Consider the following 14,774-nt stretch of genomic DNA (forward strand, 5'->3'; position numbering starts at 1 on the left):
ACCCCTCCAACAAAATTTTTTTGGTGTCAAAGAATGTCACATTGTTTGCCGTAAAGACAACAACATTGCTAATCCTCCAAAGGGAGAGCAAAAGGAAGACAGTTCAGCACCCTTTTACCAATGGAAAATGAATATCCAACAAAAGCTAACTTCAAGTAACTAATATGCATCAAAAAGACATGCGCACACAGTCCAAATGAAATGTTAGTCGGATATCCTTTACTTGTATTTATCAGTTTGCCACCAAATCCAAACAGCCATCAAACCAGTGGAATTTTTGTAAAAAACTCGATCAGACTGTGTAGCATTAGAATTAGTTCTAACTACAACCAAATATAAGTGCCAAAAGCCAGCAATCTAAAGATTAATGAAGCAAATATCTGAAATAACTTGCTACTCAATTCTAGCCTAAGTCATGTAATCTTTATCCAGCCTATGAAGGGCAGGGTTTTATTTAAAAAGATAAAAGATTCTTCAATGGTGCTCGATCTGTACAATAACTACAGTGAAATGTAATCACTAGAGTTCCTTTGCATTTTTTGTCATCATCTTTTTTGCGAACAACGCTAACCTAGGTCTCCAACCTGTACCCAAAAGAAAATTAAATAAAAAGGTAAAAATGTTAATAAAAAGAAGTAATCCTCAAGTTCAGAGTAAGTTTATAATAAAAAGTCCACATTTAAACCTATACAATTTTATCATTTTAATTAGAATATTAGAATACTGCAGAACATAATTTAAAGAAGAAAATTTGCCACTCAAGTCCATCTTCTATCCTTTAAAACATTAGATTTACCATATCTTTTCTTATTCATTAAACAGTCTAGGGGCTGCCATGGGGGAAAATTAATTGGAAAAAAGACTGTAATTGTAAAAAAGAATCTTCACCTTTCATGGACTGATCTTCTGTTTGATATTTATTAACCGTATCATAAATTAAACCCAAAATTGATGTTGAATTGAAAGAATTATCCCTCTCCATGTAATGTGGAAACAATTCAGCCTTCAATTCTCTTGGAACTTCAATCTGCAAATAATAATTACAATAAAATTATTTGCTGTAAGAAAACCAAATTTGTAGTTTGGTTTATATTATTGATAGGCCAATAGTAGTGCCTCAACTACGTCACGTACAATCACATTCCTCTTTTCATCCTTACAAATGATCATGTTAAACTAGCATTATAAATACATGGAATGTTTACAACATCATGAAAAAGAACATGCATTTGACAGCATTATTTGCCTTGGAACAGATTTAAACTAGAACTAAGAGAAAATCTAATCGAACTAGATTTTAAGCAATCTAAGAAAAACACCTGATGGTTCCCATCAACTGTAATAACTTTCAAAGGATGCCAGTCAGGGTCCTTCAGATATTCCTCCCACAATGAGCATAGCTCTGAATCGGGGCTGGAATTATGGTCGTTAATTATAATGACCTCACCCTATTCAAAATAAAATCCCCCTAACCACAATGGAATACTCCACTCCAACTTTCAAGCACCAAGCTTAGGGGGTACATTACAACCACACCATAGTTATTGGGGGCAAAGTGCAATTAACCCTGACTTTTTTTCATTGGTAGGCCACATAACACCACGTGGGTTTTGAACCTGTGACCTCACTCTACAGTTGAATTTAAAGAGAAAAAGGCAATAGACTGCAATTTTATCTTTCAAGTCCAGAAAAGTCTGCTTAAGTAATTAACTTGGTTAGTTTAGTGTTAGCAATGGTACAAGAAGCCACACTCAGAAAAAAGAATAGTGCGGTAAATCAACTCTGAGATTCCTATTACGTGCTTCTCATCTCTTGATAAATAGAGAAAAAGACCTATTGTGGAATTTTCTAAAAAGCTTGTTGAATTTTTCAGAAGAAAAGTGTACGGATAAAATCTTCAACCAATTCCATCAATAAACCATAATTTAAACATTTACTATTATTAAGCATTTAAAGAGTAGTAAAATGGGATGAACCTCTGGGTCTGTGACATTATGATAGAAGGGAGATGCAGTGTGGAAAACCCCATCACAGCCCTCAAGTACTTGCTTTGAATAGGTGAAGTCTCTCCTTGGCCCCATCAAGTACTTGTAAGTGGTTTGTTTTCTTTGAATCATCTGCAGGAGGTAGAAGAGAACTTCATTAGTACATCCATCCAAATCTTAACTATACAGTTGACCTACGGAAAAGGGTAACAATCCCAATGACTCATTTATAGAAAATCAGAATGAAACAGAAGAGTCATCCGGTAACAATAAATAGACATGCAATACAAAGGACAGAATAGCATTTTCAGATCCGGCCATGTATGAGAGTGCATTATGAAATTTAAGGGCAGTTTTTAGACAATCTAACATATAATCCAAATTAGTATACTTCTTTTTTATGAGCACATTGACAAAAACAATATTACATATACATATTGTGCATGATCTCATATATATTTGCATTTTTATTCCCAAGACTCTTAACAGCAACAAAAAAGTCTAGTGTACTTGGTTGGTCTTTCTAATAAAATTTCTTAGGTTTCTTATAAAAAAACAGCAACAAAAAAGAAAAATTACTGCTACAATCTTACATAATTACAACATCCATTTAGAGTGCAAAGACTACAAAAGAGCACGACCATACACCGGAGGACATGTTATTCTAAATCCCAAATTATCTGATGATTTGTTCAAAACTTTGGGGATGAAAAATCATATAGGAAAGGACAAAGATGCTGTATGTGATTACAGCATCTTTGTATTAACTTATGATAAAAACATATGCAATTTTTGAGCTTCTTGCTGCTCATCATTGAAGAGGCAAAACACTTACATTAACTAATTCTTTTCAGGCTTCTTGCAGCTCATCATTGCTCTTGCGCTCCTTCACTATTAATGTTTGGTTCAAAGCTTCTAAATCTTCAAGTTCTCCTTTATCTCGCAACTGTTTGAGTATTGTATCCACTATTTCCAAAATTTCCACATCTCCATCGTCTCCCATGTGCTTCATGACATTTAATGACCCTCTCAATCTCTCAATTTCCAATTCCAGTGCTTGTTTTGCATCCAGTTGCTTTTGTAATTGAATTATTCTCTTATGGAGTTCCTCCTTTTGCCTCTGTGTAAGAAACCAATTGTAAAGTATAACTAATCTATCTTTATCCAAAATGACAAGGAAATGTTTAGGTTATCCTTTAAGCACTTAGAAACAACTCACAAACCTGAATCTTCAGCCAGTTTCAATCCATTCACATCAGCCTTTTCTGACAAGGAACTATTTCTTATTCTTGCCCATCAAAAATCATCCCCGTTTTCTTCTCCACACTGGTTCCTTGACTGGTCTCACCTTGCCTGAAAAGAACACAAGCAAATACTAATATGCAAATCATTTAACTATAAAGAGATGTATATGCAATCAGTATTGAATCGAAGTATCGTACCATGTCCAGTCCCACAATCAGGAGGATGTGTCTGTGTCCGTTGCGGCCTTCGCGGCCGATCCTGAATGTGTGAAGCCTCTGGTGGGGGGGCGGGTATCTGTGTCTAGATGAACTCGGTATGCACAAACTTAGGGGGGACAGCACTAGGGGTGGGTCGCCCAAGGGTGGGCATGAATCTCATCTCATCTCTACCATGTACATCTGTGGGGGTAATGCCGGTGGGTAATGGAGATGTAGTAGGGGATGTGGGTGGGCAGGTATCATCGCTCCTTATGGATGGGGACTGAGATATGTCCCCATGGGCAAACGTATGGGATGGACCCGCATCATCATGCGCCATGGAGCCCATGTCATAACCAATGTCCAAACACATCTCATCTGCTGTCTCACTTGCTTCCTCCATGGTGTGGTCATGCACGGGTGTGTCACACCGACTAGATGTGGGCACAGGTGTCTAACGCTGACCAGATGTAGGCACGGGTGTCTGACGCCGACTAGATGTCTGACGCCGAGCAGGTGTCTGACGCTGAGCAGGTGTCTGACACCGACCAGATGTGGGTACGGGTGTCTGACACCAACCAGATGTTGGACGCTGACTAGATTGACGGCCTCCTTGCCATTGACGTCTACCTGCTTGCCGACCACACCCAACAGCCGGTTCACTTGTGTTGCCCGCAGTGCATGCATCGTCCAATGTCAACCGACCGAGCTCTTCAACAGCTCGCGAGGCATTAATACAGTCGTTGTAGATCTCAGATCCTGATTCGCACTTCTCCATAATCCTCAACTGTGATTCAACCTGTCACAAGTATACAAGAATAGTGTTAGTAGGTTGAACTAAACTATGCAAAGCGAGGTACATTTATAACGGAACAGTGTTTGAAAACTTACCAAAGTGTTCCAGTACGAGGTCTCTCTCGTAATATGGCGAACAGTGCGGGGACGAAACCACACCATATAATCGTCATTGTAGCTCATCTCCCCATGAAAGGGCAGTGCTTCGGCAATTGTGGCATGCGCCGCCCATTTAGCAATATGTGTTCTATGTTCAACAGCCCAGTTTTTTTCGTGCTTGCCCTAAAGTGTTATCTTGTGAAGTTCAGTTGAAGTATCGACATTGATCGGTACGTCTTGCTTCATCCCAAACTGTCGGAGAACACGTTCTGGGTGATGGCCTTCAACCACCCAAAAATGTATGAGCGGCATGATAGACCTCCATATGCGTTGGCCTGCCGTACAATATGCGGGCAAGGAACCCAAATAATTTCTGTATGGCTCCCAGACAATCTGCAATGATCCAACAGATGTAAACAACCATATTAACAATATAATTAGAAAAAATGTGTAGCGGATGTGAACAATACATGGCAATAATGTTTAACTCTGAAATAAAAAATGTTTATTCATTCCCACTTGTAAGTACGACAACTACATGCCAAAGCGATTTCCACTTGTAATGCACAATACCTGATTTGGCCGTAGCGAAGTGAGCGACAAACGATNATCTAAGCCTCATACCACAGTGATATATGTGTGGAAACCTTCTCTCCATGCCCACAACTGCACCAATAGCACGCCACCGCCAATCTGCTTGCTTCCTTCTCTGATGCCTTATAGATGTGTCTATATAGCCAACTTAGTGCTGCACTACCCCAACTATATCTCTTTCCATTGCTAATTAGATTGAAAAATTGCAAATACATAACTGAGTGCCGTTCACCAGACTTGTCCATAAACAAATATACCAGCCAACATCTCCAGTATGTAAAACCGAGCATACTGCTGCACAAGCTCCTCACTAGCATCAGCCGGGAGAGGGTTCCTAAACCGATCCTCAAGCCATTTCGCTTTTATCCTCGGCCCTTCCATCACTCCAGTGTTCTTAACTCCACGAAGTTCTCTGGCGGCCTATGTCCTAGCAAGTTAGCACATAGTTCACCCCAATCACCCATATGGTATATCCCACCACCGGCAACCCATCTACAGGTACCCCCATTATAACCTCTATGTCTTGCAGCGTGATGGTCATCTCACCGAGGGGCAAGTGGAATGAGTGTGTCTCCGGCCGCCATCTCTCCACCAAAGCGTGATCAAGCTATGGTCAATGTCTATATTTGGGACCCGAAGTAGTCCATCTAATCCTGCATCCATGATATGAGCGGCGATACGTGAATCTAACCCACCTTCAAACAAACCTTCAAGCAAACCTTTGTTTCGTGACGACAAGTCAGTACACCTGACACTTCCTGCAAACCGAGCAACTTAGTATTAATAATAGCATTCATTAAGCACGTAATAATTACGCTTCAAACTTAAATGCCAAAAATCTTTCTACTACATATATTGACAACGATTTGGACAAGTGCATACCTCGCCTGCCAAAGGAGCATCCCAAACCAAACTTGAACGATGCACATCCTGCCTTGTCAAGACATCTGTATAGAGGGTCTCGCTCTATGTGGGTCCATATCTGGCATAAATTAAAGGTGATTAATGTATAATCAAAATAACTACTTCTACAGGTAAAATAAATAAATTGATTTGTATTGTGCACTATGCATCGAACTTATATCATACATAAGCAAGGGTCATTCTATCTTACACTTGAGTTTGTGCACTAAGATGCAAAAGTTGTGGAAAAGTCATGTTCAGGCACAATGTTATGAATTGGAATCCCAAATCTAGAAATAGTGAGTTGTAAGCAAGTTGCTTTCCATGACTATTGCGAGCTTAACAGTCATCAACCAAGGTGTTACAAAGATTTTCACACTGTGCTTTACACACCAATGACATATTTACATCATACATTCAGCAATCATAACTCTACTGACATCTGTCAGGGACAACAACCAAACAAAAGAAATTTCAAAAACGTTATGATTGCGTTCAAAAAGCAATTGAAAGAACAACATCCTCTCCACAATGGAAATTCTCGTCTTATTTACCATCAAATGCAAACTTATTCCAAGTGCTAGCTGTGGGAAGAGTAAAAAATATTTCTTTTTTCAATCTCATTGAGGATTTTCTTCTTTTTATTTATGTTTCAAATGTCCAAGGAAATTCTACTCTAATGAAGAAACTTTATATAAAATTTAATTGGCAGCCTGTTCTTGTTTTATTTCAGCCAAACATCTTATAAACTCTTTCTTGGTTAAGGCAAAATCTACAGCCACTTTACATCAGGAATTTGTGCATGAGTCATCTATAATGGAACAACTATATATAATATCCACATCAACTATTTCTGTTGTGCAACTTACCATGTAGAGGGGTACTCAACCTGAGAAATCCCAATATTGCAACTTATCATGTAGAACGTTGTTTACTATATCACTACTCTCTGTCCCAAAATAAATTAGAAATTTGTATGATCGTGTCAATTCTTACCTCTTTCCAAATCCTTCCATTCCAAGAGAAGTAAACTCTGTAAAGTGCGACCGGCGCACTACACATCATTCCGAGATTGATGGTATCGGGTGGGTCCCAGATCTCCATGAAATAGTCGAAGACAAGCCCTCCAGGGATTAGACAGTCACTGCAAAGCGTGCAGCCATGGTTAGGGTGTGTAGAAGTAGAAGCGAAGGGAAATGGGATGCCATAGTGACAGTGAGAGGCCATGGTTACAGAATCACATATGGGGTACCTAGTGGCTAGTGGTTCCATGGTTTTAAAAACCGGAAACCGGATCTCAATCTTGCCCGGTTCTTTTTAAAAATCGGAAATTTAAAAAATATGCATCAAAAACCGGAAATCGGTGGCTCAACCATCAAAACCACTCTCAACCCAGCGTGTGAAAAAACAAATAACAGCGGTATCACTGATACAGTGACAAATGAGAGAAAGAGGGGTAAAGAATTTGGCAGTGCAAGGTTTTAACAAAAATGAGAAGAAGCAGCTGCAGATCCAAAAGTTTTGAAAGAGAAGCTGAAGGAGAGAAGAAACTTAAAGTTAAGTAGAGAGCAGGGGAGGAGAGAAGAAACAACCCACACACATCCGGCAAAATTAATAAGAAGATAAAGAAGTGGTCAAAGTGGGTACAAGGAGCTAGTCAGGCCCTTAGCTTGCACGTCTCCCCACCAAACTGTGTTTTCCCTCCTCGAGAAGTGGCAAAGAAGATGGGACGTAAAACAAATAGCTCAGTGTTGACCAAAAGAAGACAACACGTGTACAACTTTTGTATTTCAAAATATTGGAGTTGACAGTACACTTTAGAAGTAAGATTGTTTTAAAGTAATTTCATTAATAATTGTAAAAATTTTAGCATTTATAATTTTGAAATACTATTTTTAGAGCATCAACAGTAGACTTATCATACGTCTAATGTAAGGTACATTTGACATTCAGGTCTAAAATACACTAAGCAACTAGAAGACCATATGGGAAAGGCTAAATTTTTTTTTGACATATAACTATAATACTAGTACTGTAGCTTAATGGTATAAAAAAAATAATTTTTTAATACTTTCTCCTCATTTTTAATCTAGAAATTTCTCTCTCCTCTTTCATTATTTCTCTTCTTTTCTCTCTCTTCTTTCTCTCTTTCTCATCTGCTCTTTGCTCTCTTCAGACCTAAGACCCCATGGCTTCCTCAATGGTGGAATCAGATGGGTCAACATGAGGGTTTCAATGACTTCGATAGTGATTCTGACAAGACATCAGTGGTGGGTTTCTTTAGAGGTGCAGGTTTTGACAACAGTGGAGATCGTGGGTTTTGATAACGATGGGTTGGTGGGCTGGTTTGAATCGACGTGAGGGCTCCGATGGGTTTGAATGGGTTTGAATCAGAGCTCCGATGGCTCCGATCATGATTCCAATGAGGCATCGGTGGTGGGTTTCTTTTGCATGTTTGATTAGTTTTTTTTTTTTTTTGGTTTGAAACTCTTGGATTGTGTTCTGTTTTTGTTTGGTGTGAAGATGAAAGAAAATAAGAGAAGGTTCTGGGTTTTGTTGTTGTTTATAAACTGTTTGGTTTCCTAGAAAGTTGAGGAAGAACAAAGAGAATGAAACTTATGAATCTTGATTCTTAATCTTTTTTGGCGTGGTTTTTCAAGAATGAAACAGTTTGTTTCAAAAGAGTGATTACCTGTGTTTGTGTGTGTGTGTGGCTCTGTGTGTGTGGTGATGGGTTTGGATATGTGGATCGGTGTATCACGGGTCTCTCTGTGTGTGGCTCTATGTTGAAACCGGTGCTAGTCTGCTAAAGGTTGAGGGACAAAGAGAGGAAAATGAATAGAAAAAGAGAAATAGTAAAAAAAGAATAAAATAGAATATTTAAATAAAATGAGGGAAAAAATAGAATTTTGAAATGTTGGGTGTATTGTAAAATGATATGGTATAATTGATAAAGTAGCTTTTTGAGGTAGTAAAATAAGATGAGATAGCAAAACCGGTTGTGGATGCTCTTACAATTTTAACACCTTATTTTACAATATACCAAATATCAAAACTTCTATTTTTTTTTACAACTTCATTTAAATATTATTTCTTTACAATTTTTTTATTCATTTTTGGTTTTTATTTTTTTCATCCTCTCTCTCTAGTCTCACTGTCTCTCCCTCTCCCTTTCGGTCTCACTGTCTCTTCCTCTCTCCCCCTCAATCTCACTGTCTCAACCCAACAATCATACCCACCACCGGCCACTAGCCACCACAATTCCAATGACCACCACAACAATTAGAGACCCACGCCGACGAGACCTATGCCAATCAAGTCAATGACCCACACCGATAAGACCGATCAAGTCGATGATCCATGTCGGTCAACTCGACAATCCACGCTAGTCACGTCGATGATCCACAAACGCAAACCCACGAACCCATACCCATGAACCCAGACCCACAAAATCGTCAGAGCACATCAAACCACAACCCACGATCATTGCCAGAGCACAATCATCAGCGAAGCACATTCATCGACGAACCACATCAGCGAAGCACAGAGAGAGAAGAGAGAAGAAAGAAGTGAGAGAGGAAAGAGGAAGATAGAAGAGAGAGAGCCATTAAGGTGAATAAAAAAGAATTTTTATTTTATAATCCAGCTATAGTGTAGTCTCAAATATGAGATTGTACTGTAGCTAAATCTTAAAAATTTTAAGATTTAGCAGCTTTAATGTAAAGGTGTTTTTAGCTCTTAGATACACACGACAATCACTTGATCTTTTTATGAGATACACTCACTCACCAAATACACTTGCACACGCTTCTTAAAACACCTGCTGACACTTCTAACTTTGCTTCACTCTACACACTTCCCACACTTCACACTTCACAGGTGGGAACCAAAAAAGACAAACAAAAGAAAAGAGTCCATGTGAAAGGTCTGTTGAGGAGCCAAAGAAGAGCACTTGCAAAGAGTGCATGTCGCATCCCATAAAAGCAAACAAAAACCAAAAAAGAGCACTTGCAAGTTGCAACAAAAGAAGAGTCCATGCCGTGTCCCACATCCCAACCAATCTGACTAATATCAATTTTTTTGTTGCTTCTTTTGGTTTTCTTTCGAGGAATTCGAATTCCATTGATTTTTTTTCCATGTCAGTTTTGTTAGGTAACTCGAATTCCATTGATTTTTTCACTAAACTCAAGTACTAAAAGCCCGCAATGCTAGTTTCCTAAATAGTTTTAGGAAACATACTAACTAACAAAATTATTAACAAAGTGATGTTAATTTGCACCAAAAAAAAAATTGATTTGTCATATGCCTAATTAATTGAGATTTTTATTTTATTTTTATCTTTAGTCTAAATTATGTTTGTTTTAAAGTAAAATATTTTTTAGGTGTTTGATATAATAAGTAATTTTTTTAATCAAATCACCAAAATTGATAGCTTCGTACCAAAGTCGCTAGTGCTAGAGGTCTAGTGACTAGACCGTTGGAACCAACAATCGAAACGGTGGCTCGTATGACCGAACAACTAGAATCAACAGCCAGAGTGATGGTTTCGTCGACCAAACTACCGACAATTGCTGTCAAAATGGTATCTTCGATAACCAGACTGCCAACACCGGCTGACATTACAATGTCTTCTGTTACTAGACCCTCCAACACCAATTGCGGTGCAAATCTCTGACCATCGAACCACTGGAACCTATCATCTGTGAGTCATCTCCTGCCACCAAATCACCAGCACTGATCATTGGAGTGGAGTCTCCAGACACTGGATTGCCAACACCAGTCATCGGAGTAATGTCTCCAACTACTAGATCAATGACCTAGCAAATATATGGGGGAGGGGAAACTACTATGTGTTTTTAGAAAATGTTTTACCAAATTTTCAAAGGTAAAACATTTTACTACTTTTACAAGTTTGACTGTATTTTAGCTGTAAATAGACACTTGAAAATGGGAAAACATTTTCCAAAAAATATTTTACTTCAAAGCAAATAGAGCATAGAATCTAAGATTAGAAGTAGTAAACAAGCAAGTTGGTTTGGGTTGAGTCAGTCATATTAGGATTGACAATGGGTTCAGGTAAAAAAAAAGGCACCAAAGCATTCAATTACTATGTTCAGTCATAAAGATGGTCTGTTTGAAGTTGGAACACCAATAAACCCTAACTCTGCATACAGGGGTAAATGAGGTAAATTTAAGGCAGAGCACTTGTAGTTGTCAAAAATGGTAGGCTTATAAGATTCTGTGCTCACATGTCATTGCCTTGTGTAAATATCAAGGCATCTCTGCAATGTGATATACTGACCGCTGCTACCATTTGGAAGAACAAGTTGCTTGTTATGCACCTAGATTTCACATGATTCCAAACAATGTACATTGGAATGAGCCTAATTTCCCCGTCTTGTATCCTAATGTCAAGCTGCATCGTGAAAAAGGTCGACCAAGAACATCCCGGCTTCAAAATAAAATGGATTTAGGGACAGAGCATCAACCAAGGCCATTGTGCAGTCTCTGTAGGCAAGAAGGCCATAACAAAAGAACATGCCCCACTCGAATTGTGGCTGGCTCCACTAGTGGTCAAATTGAATAACCCAACATAAGTATTCAATTTACTTCAGTGGATTGGTTGGACTGTAATTTTTTTTTTTTTTAGGAGTTGGACCATATTGTTAGTTTGTATTATTTGAAAGAACAAGTTGGTACTAATTCCATTGACAAGCATATATGCTATGATGTTTTTTATCACTGCAAGCCGAATTAGGGTGTACATTTATTTGTGTGTGTGTGTGTGTGTGTGTATTGTGTATTACAGTTTAGGAGTTCGATAACACTTTAAAATGTGTACTTTTTATGGAGTGCTTGGGTCATTTACCATGTTTGAAACTTTCAAATAAGGAAATAAATCAAAGGACCACAATTTGAAGAGGAAAAATCATATTTGAACACTAATCAGTATTTTGGACGTATCTCTTAGGAATGTTAACAAGTCGGGTTCAGGCACTACAAGAAAATGTATTTTTAGTGACGAAAAAATTCGTCACTAAAAGTTCAGTTTTTCGTCACTAAGAACCTTTAGTGACGAAATTGGACTTTTAGTGACGAAATTCGTTTCGTCACTGTAGCCCCGTCGCTAAAAGTCCTGGCGACTTTTAGCGACGAAAAATTTCGTCACTAAAAGTTCGATTTGGTTACAAAAAAAAAAACTTTTAGCGACGAAAACGTTTCGTCGCTAAATGTTTTCCTCGCTAAAAACAGTATTTAGTGATGAAAATATTTCGTCACTAAAACCATTTCAGTTTATTAAATCATATTTAGTGACGAAAAATTTCGTCACTAAAACTATTTTCGTGTACATGTAGTGACGAAAATATTCGTCACTAAAACTATTTGTAAGAAAATCCATGCACATATAGTGACAAAAATTTTCATCACTAAAACCATTTCTTACTAAATTTCACTGCATTTAGTGACGAAATATTTCGTCACTAAAACAATTTTTTGTTGCCATATTAGTGACGAAAAAATTCGTCACTAGAACTTATTTTCTGTTTTTATTATTTTCATGACGTTGATATTAACCTGTAACCTGTCATTACATTATTAAAACCTCACATTTGATTAACACATTTATTTCAACAACACATTTATAAAAAATCGATCCATACATTTCACAAGTTAAAATTAAAACAAGTATCAAATTCAAACTCCTTCCATACAATAATTGTTTGTAACACATACAATAACTTAAGATGTTTTATAACAATACAAAAAATGTAGCATAATATAATTAGAACCCCTTAAAGCCAAAAGATGTCCTCATATGTCGTCAAATAATGCCAAAAGTAAATCCCCCAAAGCCACCAATAAGAAATCTGCACAAATATAAAAACATTACTACATTAAAATCGTAGAGTAGAAACATTAACTATGTTATAAAAAACATTTCTAACAATTAATTTCAAATGATACATAAAAAATGAAGTGTTTTAATTTAAAGATAAAGTACTAACCAATAAGTGATTTAACTTGAAGATGAACCACCCTCATAATTAAAACCGTCATCATAACCCTTGCTCCAACACAACAACTCACCACAAAAACAAAACAAATTTCCAACATCACAACTATAATTCTTACATGTATTGAAATTGAATAACAACCCACCACAAAAACAAAACAAATTTCCAACATCACAACTATATTTCTTACATGTATTGAAATTGAATAAAGGAACACAATTGCTACTAATCAACAAGTTTCATTCACATTTGCAAGAAATTAAAAACACTCCCAATATGAATTTAAGACACCTTATAACACCATGCAAGCCACCCGCTTGCTCCAACAAAACAACCCACCACAAAACAAATTTCCAATATCACAAGTATATATAGAGTTTTATAAGTTTTAACTAGAATATACTTACTTTGCTCAAGCTAAGTTTACAACTTTTAGAAAAAATCCAAAGTTAACTTGTGTTCTTCACCTTGTTCCTCACAATTTCTTCAGCCACAAAAGAGAGAGCTGGAAATAAAAGAAAGATAGCTTTAGCTAGTGAATAGTTAAGTAGACCCAATGATAAGCACAAAAAGATGAGTGAAGCTTTACCTGCATGCAACACATAGATAAGTGAAGCTTTACCTCTTGATGGAGACAATGTAAGAATTTCAATAAAAAGATGACTCTCAATCTAGAATACCATAGATTTACATAATAAATAATAAGTAGATAATTGACATAAAGTCATTAGAATTAGGTAAATCACAACCAATATTGAAAAAAAGAAGAAAACACAATGTTATAGTAACTAAAGGTGTTAAACTACCCTATCAAGAAGTTCTACAAATATAAACACACAAGGAAATCAATCTAAACTTTTCCTTTTAGAGCATGTAATCATGTTTAACTATTAGATATCCCCCTAAAAAAAATTGCTAAAGACATGACAACTACTCCACTATGCTTTACACCACATCTCCATCCTAATAAGTACGCTCATACATCTATGAAGAGTTTATGATTGATTTCAAAATTGAGACCCAAAACCATTTCACAACAATCACCATTCCACAACCACAATCACCATTCTAGTTCACAAACAACAACAGCACAGCCCTCATCCAAAACAATATGTACAAAATGAGAACGGTCTCTATTCAAACTTAGACAAATTATCCTACCACAGAGAATAAATTCAAACAAAATTTAAAAAAAAAAAAAAACAAAAGGAAAAAAAAAATTAACATCAAGCAGAAAAATTAACATCAAGCATTTAGAAACAAAAACTAACAAAAATTTGTTTGGATAAAACTGTTTTGGATAAAACTGTGTTCAAGTTTTGGATAAAACAGTTTCAAAACAAGAGCATATTGAAGAAATTCAAAACAACCTGAAGTGAAATCCAAGTCTTTATAGCTCCAAGATAATTTCCAAGGTGAATAGATTCAGTTGGTCTCTTCCTGTAAAACAAAAGGGTTCAAAAGATTTGCAGCCAAAGAATCAGTCATAACCACTATAATGAGCAATTAAATTGTTTGCTAACCTTTGCTCAATTTAAATCCATTGCTTAGTTGTAATGAAATAACTACTATAATGAGGCAGGTAAAATGGGAAAAAACACAACTTTAACCAAGTTATGAGAATTTTGAACTGGTCAGTAAATGAACCTCCTGTATAGATGGAACTCCAATTTTCCCATCTTGTAATAAGTGAAGAACATGTGTATAGACTATAGACTACTATGGTTCCCTTTTTCAATGCATCGTGTAGAAAAATGAATTGGATCACACAAATTCACAATTTATAGATATAACATTTCCTCAAATTGCTCAATTTAGCACCCCAACAAAGCCTTTGTCCCAATTACACAAAGAAAGATTCTTGACAAAACTAATTAGAAATTTTCATTTTTAGAGGGACTTCTCTAGTCAAGAAACTGATAACAAGCAGAGGTAAGAAG

The 14,774-nt window shown here is 36.8% G+C and overlaps 1 protein-coding gene and 2 long non-coding RNA genes across 3 annotated transcripts; all 3 read right to left on the reverse strand.

Moving 5' to 3' along the window:
• Positions 1-894: 894 nt before the first annotated feature.
• Positions 895-3,324, reverse strand: LOC136063445 (uncharacterized). Its single transcript, XR_010625102.1, has 4 exons — positions 3,209-3,324; positions 2,821-3,105; positions 1,977-2,117; positions 895-1,027 (listed from the first exon to the last, which is right to left on the reverse strand). It is a non-coding gene; the product is annotated as an uncharacterized LOC136063445 (long non-coding RNA).
• A 1,702-nt stretch (positions 3,325-5,026) lies between these two features.
• LOC112005114 (uncharacterized) lies at positions 5,027-7,543 on the reverse strand. The gene is made up of 3 exons (XM_065763857.1): positions 6,815-7,543; positions 5,798-5,897; positions 5,027-5,673 (listed from the first exon to the last, which is right to left on the reverse strand). The coding sequence occupies exons 1-3, from the start codon at positions 7,088-7,090 to the stop codon at positions 5,453-5,455; spliced, it is 597 nt and encodes a 198-aa protein (XP_065619929.1). The 5' UTR covers positions 7,091-7,543; the 3' UTR covers positions 5,027-5,452.
• A 4,947-nt stretch (positions 7,544-12,490) lies between these two features.
• LOC111988665 (uncharacterized) lies at positions 12,491-14,768 on the reverse strand. The gene is made up of 3 exons (XR_010625101.1): positions 14,205-14,768; positions 12,826-13,339; positions 12,491-12,687 (listed from the first exon to the last, which is right to left on the reverse strand). It is a non-coding gene; the product is annotated as an uncharacterized LOC111988665 (long non-coding RNA).
• Positions 14,769-14,774: the final 6 nt, after the last annotated feature.

The sequence above is a fragment of the Quercus suber genome, unplaced genomic scaffold (assembly GCF_002906115.3).
Source record: "Quercus suber isolate HL8 unplaced genomic scaffold, Cork oak 2.0 scaffold_528, whole genome shotgun sequence".
Classification (NCBI taxonomy): Eukaryota; Viridiplantae; Streptophyta; class Magnoliopsida; order Fagales; family Fagaceae; genus Quercus; species Quercus suber.